Source organism: Talpa occidentalis, unplaced genomic scaffold, assembly GCF_014898055.3.
Source record: "Talpa occidentalis isolate TD23 unplaced genomic scaffold, MPIMG_talOcc4v2.1 talOcc4.2, whole genome shotgun sequence".
Taxonomy (NCBI): domain Eukaryota; kingdom Metazoa; phylum Chordata; class Mammalia; order Eulipotyphla; family Talpidae; genus Talpa; species Talpa occidentalis.
The window spans coordinates 64920983-64947289 of NW_023602073.1; the positions used below are offsets into that span (position 1 = coordinate 64920983).

General features: G+C 53.2%; 2 protein-coding genes across 6 annotated transcripts; one reads left to right on the forward strand and one right to left on the reverse strand.

The window, feature by feature from the left end:
- The first annotated feature begins 173 nt into the window (after positions 1-173).
- On the forward strand, positions 174-21966 carry ABCC10 (ATP binding cassette subfamily C member 10). Of its 5 annotated transcripts, XM_037519766.2 has the most exons (22): positions 174-341; positions 602-773; positions 3503-4715; positions 5925-6152; positions 6782-6938; positions 7211-7320; positions 9199-9278; positions 9932-10103; positions 11307-11405; positions 11832-12021; positions 12734-12811; positions 12979-13173; positions 14402-14555; positions 14746-14935; positions 17551-17894; positions 18155-18324; positions 18781-18941; positions 19259-19512; positions 20606-20751; positions 20833-20930; positions 21104-21216; positions 21484-21966. In XM_037519766.2, the coding sequence occupies exons 2-22, from the start codon at positions 613-615 to the stop codon at positions 21635-21637; spliced, it is 4467 nt and encodes a 1488-aa protein (XP_037375663.1). In that variant the 5' UTR covers positions 174-341; positions 602-612; the 3' UTR covers positions 21638-21966. The 5 variants fall into 5 exon arrangements, 4 of the variants coding, with proteins under 4 accessions (XP_037375663.1, XP_054554794.1, XP_037375664.1 ...); XM_037519767.2 differs by lacking the exon at positions 174-341 and having other exon boundaries at positions 744-773; positions 4590-4715; positions 21484-21964; XM_054698819.1 differs by lacking the exons at positions 174-341; positions 3503-4715 and having other exon boundaries at positions 742-773; positions 21484-21964.
- On the reverse strand, positions 21895-26087 carry DLK2 (delta like non-canonical Notch ligand 2). Its single transcript, XM_037519768.2, has 6 exons — positions 26023-26087; positions 25401-25531; positions 25088-25151; positions 24020-24150; positions 23433-23577; positions 21895-22801 (listed from the first exon to the last, which is right to left on the reverse strand). Exons 2-6 carry the CDS (start codon positions 25474-25476, stop codon positions 22066-22068), a joined length of 1152 nt encoding a protein of 383 aa, XP_037375665.1. The 5' UTR covers positions 25477-25531; positions 26023-26087; the 3' UTR covers positions 21895-22065.
- Positions 26088-26307: the final 220 nt, after the last annotated feature.

Here is a 26307-nt window from a genome sequence, read left to right on the forward strand (position 1 = left end):
AAACATGCCCCAATACAAAGGTCTGACTGCATCAGCGAGCACCTCGCATAAAGAGCAGAGGGCGGTGCCCGCACGCCCGGAAGGCCTGGGCATGGGAGGGGCCAACGGCGCGCGCAAGGTCATCCGTCCTCTAGGGGTCGCCCCGCCCGCCTGCCCGGCGCTGCGAGCCGGCAACGAGCTCTCTTGCGGCCACCGGTGCCGGCAGGCCCTTCTTCAGCTTCGAGGTTCCGGCCTCCTGGGACTGGGACCTAGAGAAAAGGGGGAAACCGGAGATCGGGTGGGTGACCAATGCAGAAGTCAACCCGCTCCAGGGAGCCAGACTCTTGTGTTTTTACTCTGAGGTAATGTGAGAAGGGGCGCGGTCAGACTTCTCCGCGGAAGCGAGAGCGGGTCCCCCGAGAGGAGCGGGCTGCAGGCGGGGCGCCCCGGCTGGGGCCGGCGGTCGCGTGCTGCTGCAGCACCCCGCTTCCTGGCCAGCAGCCACCTCTCTCCCCCGCCCTGGCTGCCGCCTCCCAGGCCAGACCGCGGCCTTTGGAATACGGAGCACCCTTCCTCGGGGGAAACTTTCTCTTCCCTCCACTCTCGACCTTCCCCCCCACAGGTGAAGCCTCCATGGAGCGACTCCTGGCCCAGCTGTGCGGCACCAGCGTGTTGCAGCCACTCCCCGTGTGGGAGGGGGACACTACGGGCCATTGCTTCACTCAGTTGGTGCTTAGCGCCCTGCCCCACGCGATTCTCGCCGTGCTCAGTGCCTGCCACTGGGGCACCCCGAGGTGGGTAAAAACAGGTGCAAGACATCAGTCCATGTATGCCTGCAGACCTTTCCCGAAACCTTCATTGCCCTGCAGTGTAGCCAGAATAGTGAGGTCTCTGGGGTAGAGCAAAAGTAGAATGAACTCTGTAGTGTGACTGTCTTTTTTTTTTTTTTTAAAGATTTATTTATTTATTCATACAAGCACTGGGTACAGTCAGAAGCGCGGGAGGGTGAGAGAATTCACCAGAGCCAGAGCAGGGAGCAGAGCAGGCAGAAGGACCGAAGTACACTGCTGAGGGGAGCAGCGGGCGGCAGGAGAGGTCTGCGCGCCATGCAGAACCCTCCTCCGGTGGCCGGGGAGCAGCCGGGGATCGAATTGATGCTGCAGAGGCTTCGGGCAGCTTTGCAGCCCAGCGCTCAACCACTGCGCCACCGGGGAGGCCCAGTGTGACTGTCTTTTGAGAGGAGAGGGGAAAAGTTGTTCTTCTAATTAGCATGCATTTAATTAAACATATAGCACACTCCCTCGCACATTTTTAAACGCCCAGTGTGTGGTAGAAATCATCACTTTTATAGATTTTTTTTTCAGATGCCCAAACACAGTCATTATGAATTGGAGACAAAATTGGATGAGTGTTCTGAGCCACAAAGGATAACTTGTGTTGAAGTTGTGGGTCCAGCCTCACCACTTCCATCTATGAATCTTGTGTTCCTAGGCTAAGAAAAGTGTATGTGGTCAGCTGAGGAGGAAGCAGTAGGTAAAAGAGAAGAACAAAATCAAAGACCTCATCCTTTAGAGGATATAAGGTGTAGGTGCCAAACTGACTTTGGTTTTGTGTTTAGTTCCTGTATGGATTGATATGGCTAAAGTTAGTGTCACTCTAGCTGCTGGCAAGACAGGGAGTATAGTCTCTGCCTTTGGGAGACCCTCATCTGATGGACAGAATGTATTGCTATCCAAGATGAATTCAGGGGCCAATGAATACCTTCCTTGGGTAGGAAAAATTTCAGATATGCTTGGTCTGGGAGGGATCCTGATTTATTATGCAGAATGAGACAAAAGTCTAGAGAGGGTTTATCAGCACAGATATCCACAGCCTGCTCAGAAAAGTATCTATTAAAAATGGACAGTCTTCATACTTTAATCATGTAATCAATAAAAACGGGGGAGGGGTTTGAACAAATTTTCTTCACTTCATTTAACAAACTTTTATGCTTTGGCATGTCTCCTGCCCAACTGTGATTATGCAGGTGCCTCTCATTTTCTTTCTCCTTTTCCCAATAAAGCTGTCCTTTTAAAATGTTGAAAAAGAAAGCAGACTTTTGTGCTTTCCTGAAAAAGGTTAGAGAGATCCTGAATCTCAGACAGGAAAGGATCTTAGGACTTTGGCTCCCAACTCCTCATTGCTTACTGCATTGATGAGGAACATAAGGTTCAGAGCAGGAAGGAGACTTGCCCAAGGTCATAAGATTGATTGATAGCCACTGTGTCAGTGTTCCAGCCTCCAAGGGCCAACATCATTCTATTTCTTAGGAAAGAAATATTACTTTCTTAGGAAATACTAATTTCTTAGGAAATAGAATTATTAAAGATTTACTTTTTCTCTAGCATAAAGTCCTCCATATATCTGTGATCAGCTGGACTTTTTTTTTAAGGATTTATTTTATTTATTTATACATAAAGTAGGGTGTAGGCCAGAGGTGTGGAGGCTGAGAAGATTCACCAGAGACAGAGTGGGGAGCAGAACAGGCAGATCTACTGAAATACACTGCTGAGGGGAGCAGTGGGTGAGACAGGAGACATCTGCTGTGCTATGTGGGTTAGCTCCCTGGCCAGGGATTGAACTCTTGATGCAGTGGCTGGTGATAGCTTGATAGTGCTGAGACTTAACCCCTTGTGCCACCAGGGATGCCCTCAGCTGGACTTTTTTTTTTTTAAAGATTTATTTATTTATTTATTTATACAAGCACTGGGTACAGTCAGAAGTACCGGAGGGTGAGAGAATTCACCAGAGCCAGAGGGGAGAGCAGAGCAGGCAGACTGACGAAGTACACTGCTGAGGGGAGCAGCAGTCGGCAGGAGAGGTCTGTGCGCCATGTGGGTTGCTCCCTGGCCGGCTGTGGATTGCTTCATAGTGCGATGCTTAACCCCTTGCGCCACCAGGGAGGCCCCTCTAACCAGGCTCTGCAGGTTTAATATAACTTTAATTAAAAATTAATTTTGGGGCCTCCCCTGGTGGCGCAGCGGTTGAGCACTGGGCTGCAAAGCTGCCTGCAGCTTCTGCAGTGCTGGTTCAATCCCCGGCCACCGGCGAGGGTCCCACATGGCGCACGGACCTCTCCTGCCGCACCTGCTGCTCCCCTCAGCAGTGTATTTCATCTGTCTGCCTGTTCTGTTCCCCGCTCTAGCTGTGGTGACTTCTCTCACCCTCTGGCGCTTCTGACTGTACCCAGTGCTTGTATAAATAAATAAATAAATCTTTAACCCAAAAAAAAAAAAAAATTAATTTTGGTGGTGAGAGAATGGTGAGAAATGGTATGGGTAAATTAGAAAAATGGATTATGTTAATCCAGGAAGATTTCTTGGGGAGAAAAGGCTCTGGGTTCCAGGGTAAAGTGGGGTAGTATAAGGTGTACAATGCAGAAAAGGGAATTGATTCCCTCTAGGTAAGTGAGTTATTGGAGGTGTGTCTGGGCCCTGAGTCAGCCATGATGTGCCTCCTTTTCTCTTTTCCCCCTTGTCCCCAGGAGTCCAGATTACAACCTACCCTGCAGTCCTGGCTGGCGCCTCCGACTTGTAACCTCCTTCCTGCTTTCCATCTTTCCACTGTTAGATTTCCTTCCAGTTGCTTTGCCACCAGGGGCAGGCCCAGGACCCATAGGGCTAGAGGTGCTGGCAGGGGGCGTGGCAGCTTTGGCTTGGATGAGCCACAGCCTGGCCCTGTGGGCGTTGGCCCATTCTCCTCATGGCTGCTCCCGGGGACCCTTGACCTTGGCTCTGGCTGCCTTCCTGCCAGCCCCAGCCCTCGTGCTCACCCTCCTGTGGCACTGCCAGCGAGGCACACTTCTGCCCCCATTTCTCCCAGGGCCCCTCTCCCGCCTATGCTTTCTCATTCTGCAACTGACTGCTCTCTTGGCCTATGGACTGGGCTGGGCAGTCCCTGGGGGACCACGGGAACCCTGGGCCCAAGAGCCCCTCCTGTCTGAAGAACCTGAGGTAGCTGAAGATGGGGAGAGTTGGCTGTCACGTTTTTCCTATGCTTGGCTGGCACCCCTGCTATCCCGAGGCGCCCATGGCGAGCTCCGGCAGCCCCAGGACACTTGCCGCCTCCCCCATAGATTGCACCCAGACTATCTGGCCCGTGTCTTCCAGGCACATTGGAGGGAGGGGGCCCAGCTTTGGAAGGCTCTGTATGGGGCTTTTGGGCGGCACTACCTGGCACTTGGAGTGCTAAAGCTGGTGGGTACTATGATGGGATTCTCAGGCCCCCTGCTGCTATCCTTACTGGTGAGCTTCCTGGAAGAAGGGCAGGAGCCACTTAGCAACGGCCTGCTATATACCCTGGGGCTAGCCAGTGGAGCGGTGCTGGGGGCAGTGCTGCAGAATCAGTATGGGTATGAGATTCGGAAAGTGGCTCTTCAGGCACAGGTAGCCGTGATGAATATCCTATACCGAAAAGCACTACAGCTGGGGCCCCGGCGCCCTCCTGCAGGGGAGGTCCTGAACCTGCTAGGCACTGACTCTGAGCGCCTACTCAACTTTGCTGGGAGCTTCCACGAGGCCTGGGGCCTGCCCCTACAACTGGCCATCACTCTCTACCTGCTGCATCACCAGGTGGGAATGGCCTTTGTAGGGGGTCTGATCCTGGCAGTGCTGCTGGTACCTGTCAACAAAGTGATTGCCACCCGCATCATGGCCAGTAACCAGGAGATGCTGCAGCACAAGGATGCACGGGTCAAGGTGAGGGGCTATTGGGGTCCCTCAGCAATCTGGAGATCCCACCAAGCATCCAGAGCCCTAGGTCCTCCCATGCGCAGTGCCTGAGGTTTAAAGAGCTCAGGGTGGAGAAAACTGGCATCAAATCCTAACTCTCACTAGTTTAATCACCTCAGATAGTCACTTAACTTCTTTGGGCCTGTTTGCTTATCTGTAAGATGAGGATAATAGTTTGCCTCATAGGGCTATTATGAGGATCATATGAAATAGTGCTTGGTACAGTGCCAGCCACATAGTAAGCACTAAATAAATGTGGTCCATTAGTAGTAACACAGGAGGTAGGCAGTAGCCTCACTGACCAAATGCCTAGGCCAACTCTGGATATTGGGGTTAGTTCTGGGTTCTGTGTACCTCTATAGGGGGATGGCAGTCCTGGGAATCCATACAATATAGTTGGCAGCCTCTTACTGGAAGAGCTCAGAATGCTGATTCAGGGGGCTAGAGAACTGTTCCTGATAACTGGTTAGGGATGAGACCATTCCTCTTCCTCATGACAGCTGTAGGCTAGGTCTCCAGGGCCATCTGGGAAAGTCCTCAGTGCCTTGCTGGCTTACAGGCTGGGCAGTGCAGATGTTAGGATGCAAGGCGTCCCTCTGACCGTGGCCCATCTTGCCTGATCCCGTCAGCCTGTCTGGCCCTGGGCTGTGGCCTGGGTTCCTTTCTATGCCTTTCTCCCCCTCAACAACTTCCCCTGGGTGATCAATGCCTGCTGGAGGCCAAAGTGTCCTGTGTCTTCCTACAGAAACAGATCCCCTACCACCCAAGCCATGGACTAGGTGCTGTCTTTACAGCTGTCTCCAGGCCCCAACACCTACATCTTCTGGCTTTGGGAAATAGTCCTCAGTCACTCACCTAATGGGAGGAGTGCTTTTACCCCAGGGCAGTAACCCCCTGTACTTCCCACCACTTCTGTCTCCTAGGAAAGAGGGGATTCCATACACTCCTGAGCCTGGCTGGAGCGTATGGAGAAATAAAAGACTGGGAGGGGAAACAAAGGCTGAAAGAGTATGAAGGCAGGACTTCCAGAAAGGACTGACATGAGGCAGAAAACCTAGATTAGGGAAACAATGGTTGGCGCTCAGAATTCCCCGAGATCCTGGGGAAGACTTGGCAGAGGCTTGGACAAGTGAGCAGTGTATCCACTTCACACTGCTCTTTTGTCCCTGTCCTTAGCTCATGACAGAGCTGCTGAGTGGCATTCGGGTCATCAAGTTCTTCAGGTGGGAGCAGGCACTGGGGGCTCGAGTAGAGGCCTTCCGGACTCTGGAACTGGGGCGGCTCCGGGTCATCAAGTACCTGGACGCAGCCTGTGTGTACCTGTGGGCTGCCCTGCCGGTTGTCGTCTCCATTGTCATCTTTATCACCTATGTCCTCATGGGACACCAGCTTACTGCCACCAAGGTGAGGATCAGGAGGGAAGGGACTGCTGCATGAAAACATGGGAGGGAAAGCAGCAGCAAGGAAACTGCACTGGATCGGAGAAGGGGGTTCAGGCCCTCCGTGCTGCTGGGAAGGCGGGGAGGAGGATCCCTAGTTGCCTGTCCTTTCCTGACCAAGAGAAAATTCTCTGAAGAGACCTTTTTCCAGGGCCCTGGATATATAACCCTTCCCTTTATGAAGGGATTCCTCTTTTCCTTTCCTCTCTTCCTCTCCAACTTCTGGTTAGGCCCAGACTTGGTGTTAAGCCCCCTTACCCTCATTCTGATGCTTTGGGAATAAAAAAATCCATGATCCAGTGCTGAGAACAGCAGATATTGTTATTTGGACATTTGAGATGGTTTCAAAATGAGTTAGCCAGTGTGCTTATCAAGATGCAATCTGGATCTCTAAAAGAAATTTGACATTTGTAGGATTTCTTGGAGTGGCTACCTCTACCCAGGGACTGTCCAGTTTATCCCTCAGTTCTGCCGCCCTGTTCTGCTCTCCAAAGACCTGTCCACATGGCCACCCATAGATCAGGCCTCCACAAAGCTCTTGTGCTTTGGGTGATGTTTCACTCACACTCATACCCATTATTCCACTCTACCTAGGTGTTCACGGCCCTGGCACTGGTGCACATGCTCATTCTCCCCCTCAACAACTTCCCCTGGGTGATCAATGGCCTGCTGGAGGCCAAAGTGTCATTGGACCGGATCCAGCGGTTTCTTGACCTTCCCAACCACAATCCTCAGGCCTACTACAGCCCAGGTAATTGGGAAGTGAGAGGGCAGAACCCAGTGCAGGGTGAGGAGGGAACTGTAGCCCCTGGGGCACTGTACATAGAGATTGTAAGGAAGGGCCAGAGGCGGCAGGATCCAGGCAGAACAGGTTCCTAGGGAGGAACCTCAGATCAAGTCAGGCTGAATCAACCCCCAGATTCATATGGGATAGGCAAGCCAATGACATGGTCCTGGTTTACCTTCCCCAAGCAGTAAGTTGTAAATTAGGAGCCCAAGTTGAGAGACTTCTTCCCTGTTAAGATCCCCCCACAGAGCTGTCTACAGCAGTGGAGCTGCATGAAGCCCTGTTCTCCTGGGACCCAGTTGGAACCAGCCAGGAGACCTTCATCAGTCACCTTGAAGTGAAGAAGGTTTGTTGGTCAGACACCCTGTGAGAGTCCCCAAACTAATGAGGAAGATGGGGGTTTAGGGACGGGAAACAAGAATGGAGCTGAGCATAGCTACTGATCCTGTAGCTCTAACTACTGGCAGAAGGATGGAGGGGTTTTACTGAGCAGGTTCTAATCAGAGAGGAGATGATACCTCAGCTCTGTCATTCTTCCACACACAGGTCTTTTTTTTTTTTTTTTTTTTTTTAATTTATCCATTTATGCATACAAGAGCTGGGTACAGGCCAGAGGTGTGGGGGGTGAGAGGATTCACCAGAGACAGTGGGGAACAGAACAGGCAGACTGACTGAAACACACTGCTGAGGAGAACAGCGGGCGAGTCAGGAGAGGTCTGCTGTGCCATGTGAGTAGCTCCCTGGCTGGCCAGGGGATCAAACTTGTGTTGCAGTGGCTGTGGACAGCTTCATAGGTTGTGTCCCATCCCCTTGCGCCACCAGGGAGGCCCCACACACAGGTCTTTCAAGCAGTCATTTTTAGCTGGTCTTTGCATAGTTTACCTAGTCCAGAACAAGTGACCTTCCGAGGCTAAAAAGTTCTCAAGGGACCTCAGAGCTTCTCTACTATCTTCCCCAGGCTGGGAATCTGGAGGAGAGGCCCTGCTACAGTCCCTTTCGAGAAAGATTTTTGTGAACAGGGTGTATGAGCCTCTATTTAGCCCAGTTAAAAGGGATTACACCCCCTGTGACTCATACCTGGTCAAAGAAGCACTTGAAGTAGAACATTCCTGGCAGGACACAACTGTCCACTATAGTCCTGAGTCTTCACTCTCCATTGACTTCTGTCCAACCCTTTGGCCCACAGTTCACCCCAGCATACTCCAGGGATGCCCAACCCGCCTTCACCACATTTGGCACACATTTCTTGTTTGGGCTATGTGTTTTGTTTTTTCTCTTAGTTCAGGCAAGATAAGGCTGGAGTTTTTCATAGGAATTTTACTAATGTGTCAGTGAGGCTTTTTTGGATGTAAGTCATAGAAACCCACTGGAGCTAGCCTAAGCAAACAAGCATTTATAATAAGGATATAGAGATAAATAGTGGACTCCAAAGGCAAGCATGCAGCTAGGTCTCAGCAAGCCCCAAACCAGGCCCTGACTTGCAGAGTGCCCTCTTTTCTGTCTGCTGCCCTCTGTAGCTGCTTTGTTCTCCATGTGGACTTGCTCCCCATTAGCAGATATCGCTGGAGAGCCCTCCCCCAGGCCTCAGCCTAAAAGAGGGAGACTGCCTGGGGAAGGGTCTCATATAATTCTGGTCCTCACTCCTAGATGAGTCAACCCTGGCTGGCAGGGTGGCCGCATCACACACACAGCTTCTGGGAGCCCCACCTGGTTTTGGATAAGGAATTTGTCTCCTTTCCGTATAGGGAGATAGTGCAATGATGTATGGAGCACAGGAAAATTTTAACTGCAGGTCCCCAAATGGACTCCTGTCCTTTTAGCTCTGAGATATCAGAAGTCTAGCCACAGATGGGATTTGGCCAGCAGTCCAGCCTCCAGGCCTTGTAGTCTGTCTCCTTCCCCCTGCTCTTCCCATTCTGGTTCCCCTCAGAACTTTCCCTGGTAGTTCTTGGGCAGTTTTCCTCCTGTGCTGTCTCACACACTGTACCTCTCCAGATGCCCTTTACACAGAGAGTGAAATGGATAGCTCCTTGGAGTAAGAGGTAAAACATCCTACTCCTCTGGGTCCAGCAGGGTATCTAGTTCTGAGGTACAGCGCAGGCTGTGGGGGTGCAGAATTTCCCTAGAGACTAATTGGGGCCTGGAGAGAAAGCTCGGTGGGATGATTGGCAGCCCAGGGCCTCGGGAGGGAGACCTGACTGTTGATTGTATGGCTTCCTTGCAGGGTGTCCTGGTGGGCATCGTGGGGAAGGTAGGCTGCGGGAAGAGCTCGCTACTGGCTGCCATCGCTGGGGAGCTCCACAGGTAACCAGCCTCCAGTGCCCCCTGTCCTCAGCTCTGCCCCTCAGCAAACACTGACCTAGCCCTGCTGTGTGGTGGACTCCTTTTTAGGGGCCAGAGAGGCCAAGATGAACAAGACATGGTCCCCTTCTTGGGAGAGTTCCCAGTCTGGACAGGGGAAGGCAGTCAAAAAAGTGAGTTAAAATCATCACACTTGAATGTTACAAGTGCTACAAAAGGAGTGAAGAAGAAATTAAAAGAGCTAAAAAGAAAAAATTAGGGAAAATGAGTGAAGAAACAAAGGGAAACATCAAACATCAGCTACTGTTAGAAAATGTGGTTGTGTAGAAAGGGAGCCAGTGAGAAAAGAGGTGTGAAGGAGGAAGGCCCTTTTATTTGAAGGTGAAAAAGTGTGTGGGCTACACTCTGCTGCGATCCTTCATACATCTAGCCGAGACAGCTGCTTGGCCCCAGGCACAGAGCAGTTTCTTCCCTTCCCATTGCAGACTGAGCCTATTACCCTCAGTAAGGCCTCTTGACCTCAGTGGCTGCTGATTCAGGAAGCTATGACATGAAGGGGGCCCTTAGGTAGAAGACAGCAGTCTAGGGAGGCTTCTGGGAGGCAGGGGCTGAGCATGGAGGGAGCCTATCCCCATGCTGTTGGCCTGGCTCTGCAGGTTGCATGGCCGGGTAGCCGTGTGGGGGCTGTCCAAAGGTTTCGGCCTGGCCACTCAGGAACCCTGGATCCAGTTTGCCACCATCCGAGACAACATCCTTTTTGGGAAGACATTTGATGCCCAGCTGTACAAGGAAGTGCTAGAGGCCTGCGCCCTCAATGACGACCTTAGCGTGAGTGCCTAGCCTGAATCTTCCGGGTCACCTGCTTCCCCTGAGTGCCTGACACCTCAGGTCAGAGACTCACCTCTGGGAAGGGATTGCTTCTACTTGGGCATCATTTACCAGGGCCTGGCTGGCTGATTTTGATCCTCCCAGAGTGTCCTGCTTCTCGGTACCCTCTTCCCATTAGACGTTTGGGAAATGACTAATGTAGATTTCTTCTGTGACTTTCTCACCTACCTCCCATGTTGCCTCCAGAACTGTCATCCCCACTATCCTACCCAGGTACATGGGGAACCTCTCTGGAAAGGAGGGCTGCTAACTTTGACCGTAGAGCATCTGATATTCATTTAGCATTTGTTTCTACATTAATCATTTCCCAAACGTCTACTGGGTACCAGAAACTGTTCTAGATACTAAGAAAAGAGATGAAAAACAAAATTTTTCCCTTGCAGTCTCAGCATCTGATGGACCGCAAATGCTTCCTCTGGTGTGGGGCCCTGTTAGCTAAGGAGACTGCTTCCAAGGCCACAGGAAGGCTCAGGCTGCAAACCTGTGAATGTTTTCACATTGAATTTGCCTATTATCCCTTTGCCTGGTAAAAAAGCAGGGTAGTGAGTGTGACATTGGTTAAAAATTTATGACTGCCCTTTACTAGCTGTGGAGCAACTGTGAGCAAGGTAGTTTTTTTGTCCGAGCTTTGGTCTCATCTGAAAAGCAAATAATACCAACTTCATAAGGTTGTTGTGGGATTGGATGAGATATGCTGTAAGGTGCAAGTGAGTGTTCTGCTGGAAGTATGACTTCTTCCTTCTGACTTGCTCACCCCAAATTTAAGCCCAGTCTCCTCAAGCATCTTGGCTTTTTTTTTTTTTTTGCGTAGAACTGGGGTATAGACCAGAATTGCAGGGGGTTAAGAGGATTCACCAGAGACAGAGTGGGGAGCAGAACAGGCAGATCTACTAAAATACACTGCTGAGGGGAGCAGCAGGCAATAGAGGAGAGGTCTGCTGCACCATATGTGGGTTATCTCCCTGGCTGGTGATCAAATTCAGGCAGTAGTGGTAATAGCACAGACTTGGAACCCCTAGGCCACCAGGAAGGCCTTCCTTGGCTCTCTTGACCCTTGTCATCTCTTCCCTGCAAAGGGATAGGAAGTGGGCTAGAAAGTATAGGAGGGTTTTCTGACCAACAATGGGGGGCCTGTCCCATCAGATCCTGCCTGCTGGAGACCAGACGGAGGTAGGGGAGAAGGGTGTGACGCTCAGTGGGGGACAGCGGGCCCGGATTGCCCTAGCTCGTGCTGTCTACCAGGTAAGTTAAAGGTGGGGATTCTGGAGCCTCAGGAGTTCAACTGAGAGGGGAGGGGAGGAGAAATTTTCATCAGCATCCAGTTTCTTACTTCCCACCTCCATGCTTTTGTCATGTTGGTTCCTTGGCCATCCCATCCAGAATTTGGCAGGATTAGAAGAGTTAAGGCAGAATTAAAGATCCTTTAAAAAGCATTATATAACTTGAGAACCTGGGAGCGAGGAAAACTGAGCATTGGCTTTGCCCTTGCTTAACTGAAGGGAAGTCCCTCCTCAGATCTCACCTCCTTCTCTACTGCTGTAGGGGTAGCACCTAGAGTTCCTCTCAATTCTCTTCTCTGCCTGCCTTGAGATCATGTCCTAGGAGGGGTCTGAGTTCTAGCTAGGGGACTTAGGGCTTAGAGCCCATGGCGTCCCCACTTTTCCCTAGGAAAAGGAGCTCTATCTCCTCGATGACCCTTTGGCAGCTGTGGATGCAGATGTGGCCAACCACCTACTGCAACGGTGCATCCTTGGAATGCTGGGCCACACCACACGATTACTTTGTACCCACCGCACTGAGTACCTGGAGAGGGCTGACGTGGTGTTGCTGATGGAAGCCGGTCGCCTCATCCAGGCTGGTAATGGCCACTCGGGGGAGCCCAGCTGAATAAGGGAGGCATCTGCCCAGGTATAATGGGAGAAGAGGACAGATGGACTGTCTGTGTGTGGCCTGGGCCCAGTCACCCTTCTGTTTAGTGGGAGGCCCTCTCCTGATTTCACAGAACTGGTGTGGGAAATGGAGAGCAGAAGGGAAAGGAGCTCACTGGGGAAATGCTGGATTGGGGACTTAGGCTTTGTGACTGGGTACTTTGGGGAACTTGCAGGCCCAGATCTGTAAGACAGTCTGATATCCTTGGAAAAGAGAAAGCAGTCAGGTTTTTTGTTAAAAAAAAGTTTTTGTTAAAACACACGCACAAACACTGAAGGATTATGATCCAGAGACATACCCATCTGTAAGTTTACTGGAAGAGAAACAGGGAGAAATGAGGAGAGCCTCCCCTAGTTAGAATTTCATGAAGTTGATGAAAAAGCTCTGCGGTAGTGAGAGGGGACTCTGGACAGGGTGTTTGGAGTGGCTGTGACTCTCCTAGGGATGAACATATGCTGCCTGCTGATTGGCCTCCAGATGCAGAGGGGCGGACTTAATGGTCTGCTGAACAGAGTGGGGTCTCAGGGCAGGGCCTGCCAGGGTGAATCAGGAAGGAAGTCCAAAGAGAATGCACACATAATTTAGAAAAGCATAGTATATATACCCAGAACAGGCTCTTCTAATCTCCCTCTACCTTCCAGGACCTCCCTCTGAGATCCTGCCATTGGTCCAAGCTATACCTCCAGACTGGGCAGAGGGTGGACAACAGTCTGATTCAGGTATGGCCCAAGGGGTAGAGGATGGGGCTTGCTCTTCGCCTCCACACTAGAGAGAGGTTTTCTTGGAAGCCTACCTGCCTTTTTTCAACACTGAGATGTGTTTGCAACACTGCCCCTGCAAGTGTTGTCCCTGCCCTGCAAACCCTATCCCTTCCTGATTCTTGCAGCCACAGTCAAGTCAGTACAGAAACCAGAGAGGACAAAGGAGGGCCTAGAGGTGGAGAAGAGCACATCTGGTCGCCTGCTGCAGGAAGAAAGCAAGAAGGAGGGTGCTGTGGCCTTCCACGTGTACCGAGCATATTGGAGGGCCGTGGGGTGGGGCCTGGCCCTGGCTATCCTCTTCTCTCTGCTCCTCATGCAAGGTAAGAGTATCCCTGGAAGTTCCTTATCCTACCCAGGGTCCTGTTGTTTAGGTCCCTACACATCCATCACTTTTTTTTTTTTTTTAAGATTTATTTATTTATGCATATAAGAACTGGGGTGTAGGTCAGAGGTGTGGTGGGGAGGCGATGAGAGGATTCACCAGAGACAGAGTAGGGAACAGAACAGGCATATTGACCGAAATACACTGCTGAGGGGAGCAGTGGGCAAGACAGGAGAGGTCCGCTGTGCCATGTGGGTTACCTCTCTAGCTGGGGATCGAACTTGTGCAATGGCACCAGATTACTTCATAGTGCTGACACTTAACCCTTTGTGTCACCAGGGAGGCTCCAACATCTATCACTTTGTACTAATCATTACAAAGTCTGGAGACTCGGGCCTCCCTGGTGGGCTAGGGGCTAAATCTCAGCACTATTACTGCTATGGCTTGAATTCGATCCCCAGCCAGGGAGCTGACCCACATATGGCACAGCAGACCTCTCCTGTCTCACCCGTTGCTCCCCTCAACAGTGTATTTCAGGGGGCCTCCCCGGTGGCGCAGCGGTTGAACGCTGGGTTGTGAAGCTGCCCACAGCCTCTGCAGCGCCAGTTCAATCCCCGGCCACCGGCGAGGGTCCCACATGGCGCGACAGACCTCTCCTGCCACCTGCTGCTCCCCTCAGCAGTGTATTTTGTCAGTCTGCCTGTTCTGCTCTCCGCTCTGTCTCTGGTGAATTCTCTCACCCTCCCGCGCTTCTGACTGTACCCAGTGCTTGTATAAATAAATAAATAAATCTTAAAAAAAAATAAACCACACAATGTATTTCAGTAGATCTGCCTCTTCTGCTCCCCACTCTGTCTCTGGTGAATCCACTTATCCCCCAAACCCCAGTTCTACGTTAAAACAAACAAAACAAAACAAAGCCCAGAGACTCACCAAGCACTGGCAATGCTAGGATGAGGCATGCCCCTAATTCTAAGCCCCAGGGGCCATAGGGGTACACTCTGTATCCATCTTCTAGTCTGCCCCATTCTGCAAAATTTGAGATCTTGCTGTCCCCAGAGCTAAAGGGTGATGGGCCTGGGAAAGCACACACAGGGAGGACATGGGATCGAATGAGGGTGGGGAGGGCCAGGTGAAAAAGGGTAGAACCCAGAGTCAAAGACAGAAACGGGGCATTTGAATAGAAGGAAGGAGTCTCCAGTGCTCTCCTTCGCTCCACCCCTCAGGCACACGGAATGCAGCTGACTGGTGGCTCTCCTACTGGATCTCCCAGCTGAAGGCAGCCAAAAATAGCTCCCTGGAGGCGCCAGTCCCCAGCAGCCCAGACTTCACAGGCCTCCTCTCCGCCCAGCTGCTCCTCTTCTCTCCCGGAAGCCTCTAGTGAGTGACAAGGCTGGGTATAGGCCTGGTACTCTCTGAAGAGTTACCAGGCCCTGAGTGAGAGTTGGGGGCACTGGTGTTCAGGAGCTGTCTCTTGGAGAGTGAGGAGAGGAAGTGTGTGTGAGGTGGGGGAAAGAACCCCTGAGTGGCCCTACTTTTGGTTACCCACAGCCCCCTCCCCACCATCCAGCACCTCAATGTTCCCACTGCCTAAAGCTGCCTCCAGTGGCTCCTCAGACATCCGCTTCTACCTCACCATCTATGCGGTCATTGCTGGCGTCAACTCCCTCTGCACCCTTCTCCGGGCAGTGTTCTTTGCGGCCGGCACCCTCCGGGCAACTGCCACCCTGCATCGCCGCCTGCTGTGTAGGGTCTTTAAGGTAAGAGGATGGGGGATGATTTCCTTCCAGTACCTGGGCTCCATAGTGGGCCCCATCCTGCCTCCCAGTCCTCACTTACAGCTTGCAACCTGCAGAGGCTGAGAGCAGAGTTGCTGCCTGAGTGCAAACCCAGGTGCTTAAGCCTGTAGTTTTCTCATTTGTAAAATGGGGAGAAAAGAAACTTCATCACAGTCTCTTCCGATTGGACTTGAGGTGCAGGGGCTGAATTAATCATACCCCATAGTTCATGCAAGGTCTCTTTTGTTTTATTTGTTTTTCCACCTCCTTTTATCTGCCTGCCCTATCACATTTCCTTTCCTTTCCTTGATAAACAGTCATTCCAAGTATATTTACTATGTGTCTTTGTCTTTATCTTTTTTGCAAAATACCTATGTGTTTTGTGCACAGATTTTAGATTTTTTTTTAAGATTTATTTATTTATTTATACAAGCACTGGGTACAGTCAGAAGCACAGGAGGGTGAGAGAATTCACCAGAATCAGAGTGGGGAACAGAACAGGCAGACAGACGAAATACACTGCTGAGGGGAGCAAGCTGGCGAGACAGTGGAGAGGTCTGTCTTGCCATGTGGGACCCTCACCAGCAGCGGGGCATCGAACCGGCACTGCAGAGGCTGCGGGCAGCTTCGCAGCTCAGCGCTTAACCGCTGTGCCACCAGGGGAGGCCCTGTGCACAGATTTTAATAAGTGATTTTTCATTTCTTATTATTTTTATTTTGGGCTGTTTATAAGACCTATCCCTGTTGCTATGTATCTATCTGGCCTGTTACTTACTGTACAGACTTATTATGAGGATTTAATTTAGTACATAGAAAGTGCTTGGCACATAGTAAATACATAATTAGTAATATTATTAATGTTAATATTATTACAAAACTCTTTCTTGTCTGTTTTTAGGGCCTCATAATTAGTCTGTAGAGTAGGTACTGGTGTGTGTACATTTTTTTTTTTTTTAAAGATTTATTTATTTATTTATACAAGCACTGGGTACAGTCAGAAGCGCAGGAGGGTGAGAGAATTCATCAGAGCCAGAGCGGGGAGCAGAGCAGGCAGAAGGACCGAAGTACACTGCTGAGGGGAGCAGCGGGCAGCACAAGAGGTCTGCGTGCCATGTGGGACCCTCGCCTGGTGGCCGGGGAGCAGCTGGGGATCGAACTGGCGCTGCAGAGGCTGCGGGCAGCTTTGCAACCCAGCGCTCAACCGCTGCGCCACCGGGGAGGCCCAAGGTGTGTGTACATTTTACAGATGAGAAAACAGAATCAGAGTATGAGTGACCTGACCAAGGCTAGTTCCCTGCAGAGCCACATTCTGAACCCAATATGAAGTGGATCTTTCCCCTGCCTGTCAGGGCGGTGACCTGGCAGAGAACTGTGTTCTGACTCTCCTCCGGGAGCCTGTACAGGCACCTTCAGATTGTGAAGGAATACACTCTCCTACGCTTCAGGGGGTGCTTCAGAAAGTCATTCACCTAGTTCCTTGCCGGAAGCAAAGACTTTTCCTAAGTAAAGGCAGAGAATTGGAGGATGGCAAAGGCAGGGGAAGGGAGAAGACTACTACTGTTCCTCCCAGTAGCAGTCCACACAACTAGCAATTCCTAAGCACCTACTCCAGGCCAAGTAGACTGCTCTGAGCACCTGACAGCTGCCTACATGGTCTCTAATCCTGGTTACAGCCCTGTGAGATATAGTTACATTATCAGCTGCATTTCCCAGATGAGGAGTAGGGACTCTTTTTTTTTTTTTTTTAAAGATTTATTTATTTATGCATACTATAACTGGGTACAGGCCAGAGGTGTGGAGGGTGAGACAGAGTGGGGAGCAGAACAGGCTGATCAAATGAAATACACTGCTGAGGGGAGCAGCGGGCGAGGCTGGAGAGGTCTGCTGTGCCATATGGGTAGCTCCCTGGTGGGGGATTGAACTCATGTTGCAGTGGCTGTCTATTGCTTGATAGCACTGTCTTTAACCCCTACACCACCAGGGAGGCCCCAGGAGTAGGGACTCTTAAGAGATTTAGCTCCTGGCAGCTCTCTTGCCCACCTGTGACCATGCAGGTGCCTCTCTTTTTCTCCTTGTCCTTAAATACCTGTCCTTTTAAAATGAGGGATGGGGGTGGGGGGCGCGGAGATTTAGTTCTTGGTTAAGGGTCTCACATCTAGTAAGTGGCAGAGCTAGAATCTGAGTAACAGTCTGGCTCCAGAACCTGAGCGCTTAGCTGTGAGATAATACTGACTTCACCCGCTGCCCTCACCACTGTCTTACTGCGAGCCATCCAGGATGTTCCTCCTGACAGCTGACTAAATCTCACAGGCCTATCTACTGGAGAGAGATTAAATCCCTGCCCTTGAAAGGGGAGTAAGCATGTCCAGCGTGGCCTGTCAGGGTGGCCACTGGCCAGAAAGATGGGAAAGTACCCTCATTGTGCTTCTTCCAGGCTCCACCCACCTCTCCCCTCTGCCCCCAAACTTTGGGGACAGTTTACTCCTTTCCTATTCTCTACCATAGAGCTCTTTCCTACCCCCCACCCACACCCTGAAGGCCTACCCCCAACACCTTTTCTGCCAGACCCTGCCCTGTTCCAACCACATCTCTTCCAGGCACCAGTGACCTTCTTTGAGTCCACGCCCATAGGCCGGGTCCTAAACCGCTTCTCCTCTGACGTGGCCTGTACAGATGACAGCCTGCCCTTCCTCCTCAATATCTTCCTGGCCAATGCAGTAGGTCTGCTGGGCCTCCTGGTTGTGCTGGGCTCTGGCCTGCCCTGGCTGTTGCTGCTGCTGCCACCTCTGAGCGTCATTTACTACCGTGTGCAGCGCCACTACAGGGCCTCCTCACGAGAGCTGCGGCGCCTGGGCAGCCTCACCTTGTCTCCACTCTACACCCACTTGGCTGACACCCTGGCTGGCCTCCCAGTGATCCGGGCTGCCGGAGCCACCAGCAGGTGTGTGAAGTCTGCCTCTCCAAGCCAGAGCCAGGGGGATGAGGTGCTATGGGTGGGGAGGATGTGAGGGGCATGCAACATGAGGGGTTTCAGGCCTCTTGAGCAGGAAGGATAGTTAAGGACAGTATGGGAAAGAGGAAGAAAACGGAAGGCCTGTGGGGGTGTGGATAAGCTCCCAGCTGCAAGTTTCCTGCAGAGAAGGAGTCTAGGTAGGTCAGTGCAAGATGAAATAGCCTTGATTCCATTCTGGCCTCCCCCAGGTTTGAGGAGGAGAACCAGAGACTTCTGGAGCTAAACCAGAGGTGCCAGTTTGCTGCCAGTGCCACGATGCAGTGGCTGGACATTCGGCTACAGCTCATGGGGGCCGCAGTGGTCAGCGCCATCGCAGGCATCGCCCTGGTGCAGCACCAGCAGGGCCTCGCTGACCCAGGTGCCACCCGGGCCCTATACCCTCACCTCCACAGCATCTTCCCACCCCTGCCCTAGACCTCTCCCTGAACAATGCCCCCAACATTTTCACCTGCCACCCAGGGTTCCGTCATCATTCCCATTTTAGACTTGAGAAATTGAGTCTCCAAGAGTGACTTGTTCAGGCAGTGGTGATCTGGAACTACGAGTATTCTCACCTTCAATCCCTTTCCCTTTCTACCCCCAGCTTCAGCACCCTGCTCCGCCCCCTCCCCCCATAGCTAGCCTCTTCAGGCCTACCCCACTCCCCTGCATCTATATCTGTGATCTTAGACTTAGTCCTATAGCTCCTGACTTCTCTCTTGGCTTTCTTTGAATGCCCAGTCCACAGCTTTGGATTCTCCCTTTCTGCCCCACCCCTGCCCGTGCTCATCCCAATGTCCAAGCCCACCCTAGCGCTGGTGCTCCTCTCCCCCAGGACTGGTGGGCCTGTCGCTGTCTTATGCCCTGTCCCTAACGGGCCTGCTCTCGGGCCTGGTGAGCAGCTTCACGAAGACAGAAGCCATGCTGGTGAGTGTGGAACGGCTGGAGGAGTACTCCTGTGACCTGCCTCAGGAGCCTCAAGGCCAGTCCCTACAGGTAGGCCTACACCCTGCCCCAGGTGTTGGAACCCTGAAGGCCCCTCCTTAAGGCTCAAGTGCCCCCTCCCCATTCTGTGCCTTTTGCTCCTCACCATCTTCCTCAGCTCTGTTAATATCCCCATTTGAGCTTTACCCTTTTTCACTGTGTCCTCATCTTTGTTTCCATTGTCTACATGGACCCCGCTGTTGTCCTCATTTCCCTACCTTTCCTCTCTCACCATTCACTTTTCACTTATTCTTCTCCTCTCTTTCCCCTCCATCCACCCTCCCTCCTTCCTCCCCATCTCTCTTATCCCCCACCATGGACCCCACCAGCTGGGCGTCGGCTGGCTGACCCAGGGGAGCGTGGAGTTCCAGGACGTGGTGCTGGTGTACCGAACAGGGCTGCCAAATGCCCTGGATGGAGTGACCTTCCGCGTGCAGCCTGGAGAGAAGCTGGGTATTGTGGGCCGCACAGGCTCCGGCAAGTCTTCGCTGTTATTGGTGCTCTTCCGGCTGCTGGAGCCCAGCTCGGGGCGAGTACTGCTGGACGGCGTGGACACCAGGCAGCTGGAGCTGGCCGAGCTCAGGTCCGGAGGAGGAAGAAGGAGCTTAATCTGATAGGAAGACCCAACTAGGAAGGCTTTATGTGCCCTCAGGGCAGCCAGGGTGCATCAGGGGTAAGATGGAGGGGAGGACAGGCGGGTGAGGAAAGAGAGCGCCTTGTGCTCGGGTGCAGATTTATAGCTGGTCTCAAGATCTTCAGCTTTATCCAGGGCCACTTCTCCTGCTTCATCTTTCTTGTACTTCCTAGCCTACACCCCCCGCCTGTCCCTACCTCCTAGATCACTGCCTCCCAGGCCTTCCCTTCCACCCTGTCCCAAGCCCTGGAAGTCAGTGCTCAGGGTAACTCAAGACCTGGACCCATTGCCTCCTGGCCACAAGTGGCCTCATCAGGGACTAAATATCACCCTACTCCCACCCCAGGTTAACTTAGTTGTCATTTTTTTTTTTTTTTTTTTTTTTTTGGCGGGACCCTCGCCGGCGGCCGGGGAACGAACTGGCGCTGCAGAGGCTGCGGGCAGCCGAGCAGCCCAGCACTCAACCGCTGCGCCACCAGGGGAGGCCCAACTTAGTTGTCATTTTTGCCAAGTCCCATGGCATGAAAAAGGTAGAGGAGCTCTGTCCTAAAGGCCTGCCTGATTCCAAGCCCTGGTCCTGGTCCTGGCCTCTCTTCTAACCTGTGGTGCCCTTACCTAATAGATCAGATAGCTTCTCAGCACCCAATTCCGGGCCTGCACCCAATTCCGGGCCTTAAACCTTGAAGTACCCCTTACCTGTTCAAACTCGTGATGGTTCTTTTCCAGCAACTGCTTTCCCAGTGTCCACTGGAGCCAGTGCCACAGTTTAGGCCACACTTGTTCCATTTTTGGTACCTCAGTGAGAGCTAAGCTCCTTAAGGACAGTTTATGCCTTGGGTATTTGTCACAGCGAAGACACAGTTATAGGTTCATGGCCAACCACCTGCTGGAGGTGGGGTGGGACCAGTGTGGGGGTTATGTTTAGGCCTTATTCCCAAGCTTTTCTAGAGGTGCTAGAACTATAGCTAAAACCTGTGCTGGGAGCAAAAGTGTCCATATCTCCAGCTTAGACTGCATGTCTTATCCCCTCTTTGTCCCCCAGATCCCAGTTGGCTATCATCCCCCAGGAGCCCTTTTTGTTCAGTGGGACTGTTCGGGAAAATCTGGACCCCCGGAGCCTGCACGAGGACAGAGTCCTGTGGCAGGCCCTGGAGCAGTGCCACCTGAGTGATGTTATCGGATCCCTGGGTGAGTAGTAGGCCCTACCCTGCAGGGTGGTGGAAGTGGGGAGAGATCCGGATCTGGGGGTGAAGACACTGTGCTTTGCAGGTGGTCTGGATGGTGAGGTGGGCGAGGGAGGCCGAAGCTTATCCCTGGGTCAGAGGCAGCTGCTGTGTCTGGCCAGGGCTCTCCTCACAGATGCCAAGGTAAGACAAGAGGAAGAGACATTGGAGGGCCAGGAAGCAGGCAGAAGGCATGTTAGGGGTAAGAAGGAGGGTTGAGAGAAGTTTCGGGGGACCATAGGAAGTGGGGTAATGCTTGATTAGGAGCCAAAGCTAACCTCCTCTCTTCCCTTCCATACCCTTTCTACAACTAACAGATCCTGTGTATTGATGAAGCCACAGCAAGCGTGGACCAGAAGACAGACCAGCTGCTCCAGCAGACCATCTGCAGACGCTTTGCCAACAAGACAGTGCTGACCATTGCCCACAGGTATGCCAATGTCCAGTGGGAGAATCTAATCAGGAACTATGGTGTCATGAACCCAGAGCCTCCATTCTCTTCAGGGACCCCATGGATTAGGGCCCTTGAGATTCCAGCCCCCCCCACCCCAAAATCTCAGCCCCTTATTCTCTAGACACTGATCAAGTACATGATTGGAGGGAAACTGCAGTCCCTCCCCTAGCACAGAGCCAGGGCTAAAGCCTGTCTAGAGAGAAGGAATCATCTCCCGTTCCCCCACCTCCTTCTCACACACAGGCTCAACACGATCCTGAACTCGGACCGGGTGCTGGTGCTACACGCGGGGAGGGTTGTGGAGCTGGATTCCCCTGCCGCCCTGCGCAGCCAGCCCCACTCGCTGTTCCAGCAGCTGCTGCAGAGCAGCCAACAGGGTACCCAGTACTCCCCCTAAGGCCCCGAGTCTGACCCCCACCCTCCAGGGTCTCCCCTGTCTTATCCACCTCAGGGCAAAGGTATTAGCGCTCTTTTATATTCTTTTTGGTTCTCCCTCACTTCCCCAGAGGGGAGAGGGTCTCCCGGGTTCCACTTTGGAAACTACTCATTCTTGGATGGCAGGGTCCCAAGATGCCCCAGAACCAGGCCTCTGCTCAGGACCTTTCATATCTGGGACTCTAGGCAGGTTTTTCTGGCAAAGGAACCCACTTGTACTTTCATAGATTTATTTGATAAAATTCCCATTTTACATTCTGTGTATTAAAAAAATAATATTTCTGTTATGAGGCTGAGTTCCCTCAATATGTGTACCCCAGCTGAGGGGTGGTGAGGATTACTCGAGTCTGAGAGGTGGAGGTGAGGAGGGGCGGAACACCCCCACCTCCATCACAGTGCTGTGGTCTTTCCAGGCTCAGGGGGCAGGTCAAGTGACAGGGGGGGCCCTGCTGGCAGCATGCTCACCTGGCACTCCTGGTCCTGGCGTGCCGGGGCATAGTGCGGGGCAGGGTAGCAACAGGGTCCAGGGGGGCAGACACCCCGGCGCCAGGCCCGCAGGGTCAGGAACACTGTGGACATGACCAGGGCAGCAGTGACGGCCCCAAACACCACCACGGCCACCAGGCTAGACTCACCTAGCCCAGCCTCTTGCCTCCGTACCACCTCCTTCACTGAGATCCGCAGCAGACCAGCCCCTGCGCTGTGGGGCACAGGCCCCGTGGCAGGTGCCATCACAGCTGAGGTGGGCCCCAGAGGTATGTCCGCTGTGGTGGCCAGGTTTGGGATAGGTAAAACTAGCTCACAAGTCTTGCCTCCATAGCCACTGGGGCAGAGACAGTCGAAGTCATGGACACGGTCCCGACAGCGGGCTCCTCTCTGGCATGGGCGGCTGGCACAGTCATCCAGGTTGATGGTGCAGAAGCGTCCAGCAAAGCCCTCAGGGCAAAGGCAGGAGAAGCGGTTTATACCATCCACGCAGGTGGCACCATTAGCACAGGGCCGCATCAGACAGTCATCTACATTCACCTCACAGTGGGCACCCACAAAGCCCGCCAAGCAGCGGCACGTGAAATTGAGGGCAAAGCCCTGGTTGTCCTGGCACTGTCCGCCGTTCCGGCACGGAGAGCTGAGGTAGGGTGGGAGAGGACATCAATACTGACATACACTGCAGGGTAGCTCAGGCCAGCAACCTTACTGCTGCCACCCTGCCTCCCTTTCCAGCTGTGTCATGGACCCTCCAAGGCCTCATTCAAAAAATGGGAGTATGAATAGCATCCAGTCTCCCAAATTGTGAGAGTTATATGAGATAATCTAGTGACAAGCATTTAGCACAGGGCCTGGTCTAAAGGCAAGGCTCGAGGCAAGTGTGCTATTATTATTCTCTAGGTTCACAGACCTGAGGCAGAAATGAGGACAAGTCTAGCCCTAAAGGCCTGTTTCCTCACTCATCCTGCAGACTGCTGTACAGGGCATCCTTAGGAGCTGCATGCTGGCTCCCTTGCTCCTGGGAGGTGAGGGCATCCTCACCTTCCCCATGCCCACCCTTCCCACAATTTTCCTTGTACAGAAATGGTTCAGTGGTACAAAAAAGCTGAAAAATCCTGACTTGGGACACTTTGGCAGGCTGGGATTTTATCCTCTGGTGCCCCCATATGAGACTTCCAACCCTCAGCCCTAATACTTCATCCACCACCCTCTCAACTGTCCTGCCTCTGTCCTTGTCCCATCCCCAGAGTCTCATCTAAGGTCCCACTCACCCTGCCTGATCACAAGGTCCAGTCTTGCGCTCGCAGTCACGCCCATGGAAGCCTGGGGGGCACACACAGTGGTACTCGCCACCCCCGTCATATATGCACTGACCTCCATTCCGGCAGGGGGACTGTGTGGTACAGATGTGCTCATCTGTTGAGGAGATGGAAGGTTCAGGGTAATCCCTTATATGTGGCACCCAGTCCTACCTGAGCCCCACCCAAGGCTCTATGGATGTGGCTTGTACTATAGCCCAACCCCAGGGTTGGTGTGGTGTAATGAGGGGAAACGAGTTCGGAGTCATGAGTCTCCTAGCCCTGGCACTGTTGATTCTGTCTGAAAATGACTTTGGGCAAGTTGTATCTCATCTGTAGGGCTCAGTTTCTTCATCTGCAAAATAAGTACAATCATTGGCAGCTGCCTGGCCTATCTCATGGGGTTATGTTGCAGACTATTTCAGACCACAGATAGGTATAAAGTCTAAAGTGATAAAATACCATGGGTTTTTGAGGGTTTGAGCTCAGTAAATATGGCTGGGGTGTTTTCCCAAGAAACATGGGGCTCCCCAGCCCAAGAGTTACCCTCTACTTCCTACCTTTGTCACAGAACTTGCCTGCCCAGCCACTGTGACAGATGCACTGCCAAGGCTGGTGGCAGGTACCGTGCTGGCAGCCAGGCATCCTCACACACCGTTCACAGTGCAGTCCCTCCCAGCCTGGGTCACACCTGATGGGGAGAAGCACAGAGTCTGGGATCAGGAGATGTGAGGAAATGCAGGAGGCAGGACCAGAGCTTCTAGAACACAGGAGGACATGTAACAGCCCCTAAGGGAAAGCAGGTAGTCATAGGACGCATACATGGAATCAGACCTTCAGACACCAGCCTTCAAGTCCTGGTTTTGCAGTTTGACCATTCTGAGCCTCAGTTTTCTCATCTGTAAATCGGGGATACACCTAGCAGGGATGTGTTAAGTAAGATGTCTGTAAATGCCTCCAACACTACTCTTGGCACATCTGAGGTACTCAAAAACATTTTTTCAAAAGTGACCTTGAAAGGTCATCAGGACTGTTCCCTCCCTGATTCCAGGACAAATGCCTGACTGATTTGTTAAAAGCCCCCAAGGATGGAGGGTGGCAAAACCCCTAGTTCCTCCAGCAGCTTGCCGTATCAGCTTCTTTCCCTATGTCCAGACACATTTTCCTCTACTACAGAATTTGCCCAGCCCCCACCCCAGTGAGTCAATTACTCAAATGCATCCAGAAAGATCCTGTTTCATAAGTGCTTCTCCCCAGCAACCCTCCCGGCTGCCTTTCTTTTCTGGGCTAAACCAAGTCCCTTTTTAGCTTTCCTTTATCTCCCCCTGCTGTAGATCCCAACCTCCAAACACTATCAAGCTTCGTTCAGGTCTTTCTCCTGGTATGTTTCAGAATTCCTGGATCCTCCAAGTCTTTGGGAGAGTCAAGAAATGGGAAGACATAAACTAGAAGCAAAAGAAGGCAAGGGGAGGTGGGAATGGGGGAGAGGCTGGCCCTCAGCGAATAAGGAGTGATCTGTAAGGTCTTAAGGCCCTAGACACTCTGCCCAGAGGCCTCACCTGGCTGTGGTGTGAAGGACTGGGAAATGGAGAGCAAAGGGTTTGGGAACACATGTTCTGGAGAGGTACCTGCAGGAACCGTCAGGCGCACAGCAGCCGTGGGACAGGTCACAGTGAGAGCTGCAGTCATCGGCTGCAAGAGATTGATGTGGGAGGGGTGAGGCTTTCCGAGATGCGGGATTCGGGAGAGGATGCAAAGTTCCATTAATTGAGGGGGGGGGGTTCAGGAAAGAAGAGATCCATCTTATCCAAAGGAACCACCTGGGTCTCTCCAGCCCCGCGGGTAGGAGCGGCTGCAGTGCCGTCTCTGGCCGGCAGAGGTCAACGTGCAAGCGAGGGACCGCGGGTCCGGGCCGGGACCTGAGCCCCGGGGCGCGCTCACCTCCGGCAGGCTGAACCGGTGCCCCCAAGAAGCACAACAGGCACACGAGATGTAGGCAGCGGCAGCCGCTGGGCATGGTCGGCGCCGGCCCCAGGTGGGACGGACGAAGGAAAGGCCGGACGTGCGGACACCTGTGGGACGACACGGGCTGGGAGACTGCCGGACGCGGAGACCGCGGCTAGGATGCGGGTTCCTCATGACAGGCATCGAGGCGCGCGAGGGGCGTCAGGACAGAAGAGGGGTGGGGGCAGCGGGAGGGCGGGGTCGGGTGGGGTTAAGCGGGCGAGGGGATTGCAGACAGGAACTTGGGAGCCCGCCGGGTGAGGAGCAGAGGATGGGCAGCGCGGAGCGAGGTCAGGGCGCGGCATGGGTGGGAGCTATGAACGCAGTCGGATGGAGTCCACTGGCTGGCAGCGGCGCCCAGAGGCGGACTCGGGCACCGAGGGGACGCGGGGGCCGTTCTCGGCATCGAGCGGTCTCCGTCCCCTCCTCCCCCACTCTGCCCAGGACTCGCTCCCGTGACCCCTTCCTCTCTCCACCGCACTCGGCTCAGCCGCGACCCCCGGCCTGAAATCCCCGGAGCGACCCCCGCCCGGCGCGCCCTGGCTCTCGCGGTCCTCACCTCGGACTGGTAGGTGGCGCGCCCCCGGGCGCAAAGCTAGGCTGGATCCGACGGGCTCCACTGGGGGGCCGGGCCCGGGCGTGGGGCCGCCCCTACCGGGCCTCGGGGCCAGACGCCCAGGCGGCTGCCACGCGAGCCCAGTGCTCGGGAATCTGGCGCTCCAGGCGACCCGGCGCGGCGGCTGCTCCACGCTCGCGTTAGGGCCGCCTGCCAGGGGCGGCGTGAGCCCCCGGAGCCCGCCTCCTCCCTTCTTCCCTAGGCTGCCGCCCGCCCGCCCCGCTGTCT